The sequence below is a fragment of the Arachis ipaensis genome, chromosome B10, assembly GCF_000816755.2.
Source record: "Arachis ipaensis cultivar K30076 chromosome B10, Araip1.1, whole genome shotgun sequence".
In the NCBI taxonomy this organism is placed as follows: domain Eukaryota; kingdom Viridiplantae; phylum Streptophyta; class Magnoliopsida; order Fabales; family Fabaceae; genus Arachis; species Arachis ipaensis.
This window is the reverse complement of record NC_029794.2, coordinates 129,528,808-129,535,209: the sequence shown is the minus strand read 5'-3', so window position 1 is coordinate 129,535,209 and position 6,402 is coordinate 129,528,808. Positions and strand designations below refer to the sequence as shown.

The window sequence follows — 6,402 nt, the reverse complement described above, 5'->3', positions numbered from 1 at the left end:
TTTATTTTTTTAGGTCGGAATGATACGTACTATTATATTATAAACTATTTAGTACATTTGTTAACCTGTCTATTAAATAACAAAAATTATATTCTTTCCAATTTTCTAATAATTTTAAATAACAAAATTTTTATTATAATATATAAATTTAAAAAAATATTTAATTTCAATTAGTTTAATTTATTATTCTAAGTCTTATTTCTAAAATAAATAAAATAATAATAATAATTACGAAAATAAATATTTTAAAAAATATTTATCGATTTGCATTCTCCAGTCATATCTTGTTTACAGTGTAAACGAGATATGATACGTCAGCTGCAACGTGGCTATCTCGTTTATACTGTAAACGAGATAAGACTGAATGGCGTCTATCAGTATAAGTCGTTTACATATTGTTTCTGGACCCCGTTTTGACTTAGTCAAACTCTTTCTCCCCTCTTTTTACCTTTTTCTACTATATTTGAGTCCGATACGGTGATGGCACGCCAGGCGGGGAACGACAGGAACATCAACAGACTAAACGAGACGTCGCATTACGCCGGGGCGGCCGACTTCGAGGTTAGTTGCATTCTGTTCGGTTAATCTAAGTATATGGACATTGTTAGGGTAGTCTCGTAATGACAAGCACTGAGTAAAATGCTTTAAGGATTGGACTGTATCATGAATTTAGAACAATATTTGCTTGTGTAAGATTGGTATGACTTAATTAGAATTTGCTTACCGACATAAGTAATTTAGAGACATCTGTAAAGTAGACACATGGTAGTATTTTCCTAAGTAGTAGTAGTACTTTGTTATTAAGTAGAGTACAAAAATTTATTATTATCTCTTTATAGGTTAAAATTTTGTTTTTTCATTCCGCAGAGGCCTCGCCTTCTACTGCCCAGGCGAGTCAGCCAAACCTTTCCTCCATTGGACGCCATCGTCCCGTATCTGGCTAAGACCGGATTCGGCGATACGGTGCCCCTCAAGGACTTCACATTTGACAATTTCCTGATTTCGGCACTCGTGGAGCGATGGCGTCCGGAGACGCACACGTTTCATCTCCCATAGGGTGAGGTCACTATCACCCTGCAGAACGTGGCATACCACCTAGGCCTACGTGCACACGGGAACCCCGTTAGGGGGTGCCTTCGTGACTTTGGTAGGTGGTACGGCACGGAGACGTGGGCCATGGTGGAGCAGCGGCTTAGTGTTAGGCCTCCGATGGTGGCACAGCAGGCTGCACAGAGGAAGGAGTCGTTCACGTTGAAGCTGGTTTGGTTGCGTGATCGTGTCTGCCAGATGCCCCCAACCGACGATCCCGAGACCCTCCGACAATATGCCCGATGCTATATTATGTTACTGATCGGAGGGAATCTGTTGACAGACAAGTCCAACAACCTGGTGCACGTACGGTGGCTACCGCTTCTCCGGGACTTCGCGGAGTGTAGGGGGTTATCTTGGGGCTCTGCTGTGCTCGCCTGGACTTACCAATCACTATGTTTGGCGGCACAGCGGGGCGTCACGGACATTGCCGGTTGCACTCCGCTTTTGATGAGTTGGATTTACCAGAGATTTTCTCAGTGGTGTCCACCAGATAGAGGAGTCTATCAGTATCCGCTAGCTGCGAGGTAATCGAATATTACTTTTTTATTTCGCGTTAAACATTGTCGTTAATTCGCATGGTTTTTTACTTAATGAATTGTATATATCTCTGTTACTGTCAGGTTGGTTGGATTGCAGCAGCAAAGTAGGGATCAGCATCAGGGCAGGGTCCTGTACTGGAGGGTATCGATCGACCGGTTACGGTTCGATGAGGTTAGTCATGAAAGTAAATATTTTGTTATTTAAAATACTTGCTGTGTTGTAATACTTGTTATTTTTTTACACGTTTTTATTCAGTTTGCATGGATGGTGTATGATGACCCTGCGCTGCAGGCCCTGTGCCCGCACTGGTTCCGTGAAGAGGAGGAGTGGGGTACATGGTTGTCGGCTGTTCCGCTGGTCTGCTTCAATATTGTCCGGTTTCACCACGTTGATAGGGTAAAACGACAGTTCAATGGGGAGCAGCCAGTGCAAGGCATTCCAGTGAATCTTGACAGATATGAATGTTAGTTAATTTCTTCAAAGTTATACATTAGTAGTTGTTTGTTATTCTGATACTGATACTATTTTAACAATAGGTATCTGACCACCACTGATCGTGGTGAGGATGTCTGGTGGCCGGAGCGACTCCAGCAGTGGTACGACGGTTGGAGGCAGAGGTTCGACCCGGGTCGCAGGATTACCGTGCACCATACATTCGACACTAGGCCTACCGGCGAGTACTACGATTGGTGGCGTGGTGCTTGCCGTGTGAGGCATCTATCGGGGCAGAACATTTTGGAGGACCCCAGGCTGGTAGAGTTGCCCCCTGACGTCCAGCCCACTGCAAGCCAGCCGAGAGACGATCTGACCCTTCCGAGGGGCGTGCCGGATCGGAGGAGACGTGCGAGGGAGGTCATAGAGGACACTTGCCGACCTGCTAGGAGGAAGCGAGGCCAGAGAGAGCGTCGACCAGGTGAGCCCGTCAGGAGGGAGAGGGCCAGGCCTCGACGGGCTAGGGGTGACACAGACTCGGAGGAGGAGGCGGAGTTCGACCGTCAAGAGGACCAGGGAGACGTACCAGTTTACGATGTCGCTTCACCTACAGGACCGACTCCTCCACCTCCTCTCCCTCCCTCGGGGCAAGGAGCGTGGCATTCATCAGGTTCCAGTGGGCAGCAGTCTCGGCCAGCTTGGGATACATCACCACCAGGTTGGTATGAGGGAGGTCCATCCGGAACAGGTGTCTCCAGAACACACTCATCCTCATCCCACTGTTGGACTAGTTGGTGTCACCACTATCCTCCACGTAATCCTCGTCCGACTCCTCCTCACCCTCCTCTGCCTCATCCACTGGAACGACGACATGAATGGGCGGTGGTGCGAGGGGTCGGTCGTCCTGTACATAGGTCGAGTGTACGGAAGGACCACCGCCACTGTGTCCCACTTCTGCAGAAAGCTCCATTACTTGCTCCACCATGATCCTCCCATGGATGTCGAACATCACTCGCACATGCTCATCCCCTAGAAGTCGGAAAAACCGGAAGACTCTGTTACCCATGGGAGCCAGCAACCTATACGCCACCCTTCCGATTTCTCTCGCTTCTATACCACTAACCTTGCTCAATATCAAACTCCTCAAATCGGACAACGTCTCCACACGCTGAGTGCGAAACAATATCGGATCCTCACACTCAAATGTTATCCCGTTGTCGCCGTTTCTCATACGACAATTAGGATAAACAAGCACAACTATGTATGGACTATCACTGGCCATTAATGCCTTGTATTTGTGAGAAATATGAGACACAAAAAAGATAAAAAAAAGTTTGTGAAGAATATCAAAGGTTACACATTCATTTATAGCTGGTGGGACTCTACTCCATATATTTCGTTTACACTGTAAACAAGATGAACATTGCATGTATATTGTTTACACTGTAAACGATATATATATCTCGTTTACAGTATAAACGAAATATAACTGAAAACGTACATCGATAAAAAGAAAGATTTATAAGAAGGTATGGTTAAAGAATTTAATTTTAATATATTAAGAGTGTAAAATTATTTTATATTTATATTTAATTATATAATGTTATATTAATAAAAATAATTAATTTTTATATTAACTGTGTAACTAATTATTTCATTTCTTATATTAATTTTGCATGTGAGTAGTGTTTTTTTTAATATAAAAGAAATACAATTAACGGTTGAGATTTAATCATAAATTTTTAAAATTGTTAGTTTAATTAAGTAAGACAAATAGTAAATTTTTCAACCACAAGTAATATAAGGATATGGATATCGATACTATTTTGATTAGAGCATATTAACTTGAATATTTATTTTCTTTTAAAAGTTGAAACACTATCACTTAAGTAGTCGCCATCCACGTGTGCACAACAATCATATAATGAGTAGTTCTAGAATATTACATAGCATTAATCAATATATAATATTGGAAAATTTATTGGATGCTCTGAGAATAAATAAATGTATTTTTTTGTGTTTAAATAAATAAATGTATTTGTTCTGTATGTGTTATTTATTATGTTGTTACTATCAGCGCGAGGTTAGTTTATATTTTATTAATGTTTTTAAAATTTAAATTAAAAATAATAATGAACTCATAATACTGATATAAAAAATAATTAATTTAACAAAATATTAGCTTACAATCAGAACATCTAAAAGATTAATAAATTATAATTCAAATAGCATAATTTTTTTATACTCAACTAAGGAGTCACGAATTCGAATCTCCCTATTTTTAATAAAAAAAAAAATCAGAACATCTAAAGAACTATTTCTCATAATATTTTGCCTTCAATTTAACATCCTTTTCCAGTCAAATTGATTTTGATTTATATGCCATATTCATGATCCCTTTTCTTGTATTATTTCATTTATTTGTAGCTTTTCTATTTCGAGAGGGATTTTATGATTTGGGAGTGAATCCTCTTAATTGTTAAAAAAAATTGAGAGTGTAAAATATAATTTTTAACTTTTTATAATTTTTTTTTCATATTTATTTTTTATCTTATTTATAAAATTAATGATAAAAGATTATACTTTACTCTCTTAATTGTTAAAAAAAATTGAGAGGATCCATTTTGTTTCATATAGAATATCTTGGTATGTAGTCAAAGTTATTAATCAAGTTGTTTAATTTTTGTCTTCCACATAGAATGAGTACGCCTGTTACCAATAATGTGCCAACCATATACTAAAATGAATGGTAAAAGTTGTTATAAATAGAGTTATGTATGTATAAAGAAAAAAGAATAATAATCCGTATTGCATAACTAAAAGGAGAAAACAAATATGGAGTAATATTGTAGTAAACCATGGTTTTAAATTACAAGCCACTTGTTGAATCATGTAATTGTGCTACATAGGGGTTACAATATATATTCTATCCGCGAGTATTTAATCCGACTCTATTCAATTGGATAGGATTGTCAACTTAATTTACAGCAAATAGAATAGAGTGTAGATAGAATTTTCGTGCGGTCGAGTAAGGTGTGGATCGAGTTTCAATCCTATTCGATCAACTTGCACCTTATATATGTATATATTATTATATACTTATATAAAAATATTTTTTAAGTGGATGTTGAACTAAAGATTTCTCACTAAATGCAAAAGATTCTTCATTAATTGATAATTTAATATTTTTTTACATAAAAGTCAGTTATATTTTAAATTATCATTAAATTATATAATAATGTTATATTTTTTTGTAACTTGCAGATATAATCAGATACCCGCAGTTAAGAACGGATAGAGTTAGAATTGAGATATTCTCAACCTACGAATAAAGTAGGATTGAGTTTATATAAAAATCTCAACTTGCGAATAGGGTTAAGATTAGCTCCAAACCATATCCTTCTCATGGTCACCCCTAATGCTATATAGGATACATATTCACTTTAAATTTTTAGAATATCACAACATCATTGCAATAAATAGGTTGTACCAAGGCCTTATGAACTTACTAAGGTTTGTTAAGTAATAAATAGATTTATAATTTCAAGTTGTACAAACAAACTTGTCCCTCTCTCTCCAAATTAAACAATCTCAGTGACAGCAGGTGAATACTTGATAATAATTGAAATTGCATCAACTACTGCAACTATTTCTGTATATAGTTTATGAAACTACAATTTAACATCCAATAATAAAAATTAAAAGTGAATCGTTAAAATAGTCTTGTAAAGTTTTACTCTATATACCAACTAGTCCCCCAAATTTTTTAATATTAATCATATTCATTTTTACCTTATTTTTCGTATATGCTGCTTTATTTTCGTTCATTTAATTTGTGAATTTATCATTTCTAAGTTGTAGTCGTTTTAAATTTCTGCTAAAAATATTTGTGGCATGAAATTTTTAAAATATCACGCTCACTTTAAAGGAAATTGAATATTTCCTTTTTACATTATATTATTTTTTATTTTCCCAACCCCCATTTCTTTCAATTTATATTTTATTCAAGTGTAGCTGTGTAGGTTTTTTTTAAAGGAATACACTTTGGGAAAATCATTAAAATCAGTAAAATTTTATGAGGATTCCTAGTTTATGTTAAAATTACATTACAAATTTGTGAAAGGTTTATAAATTTACAATATATTTAAAATATTACTGTAGTTTTTATTAAGAATTTAAATCCCTACAAATTTAAAATTCTTTTAGAAGTGACAATACTACTCTCGAAATCGCGAATATTTACCTACTACTCGGTTGAGACAGATTTTGACGGTAGAAGATATGAACAGAATTTTAGACAAGATGGGACAGAGTCAAATTTAGAGAATATTCGCCCTG

General features: G+C 36.4%; 1 protein-coding gene across 1 annotated transcript; it reads left to right on the top strand.

Moving 5' to 3' along the window:
- On the top strand, window positions 481-2,855 carry LOC107621364 (serine/threonine-protein phosphatase 7 long form homolog). Its single transcript, XM_016323392.1, has 7 exons — window positions 481-561; window positions 868-1,040; window positions 1,152-1,616; window positions 1,713-1,803; window positions 1,888-2,060; window positions 2,169-2,711; window positions 2,813-2,855. Exons 1-7 carry the CDS (start codon window positions 481-483, stop codon window positions 2,853-2,855), a joined length of 1,569 nt encoding a protein of 522 aa, XP_016178878.1.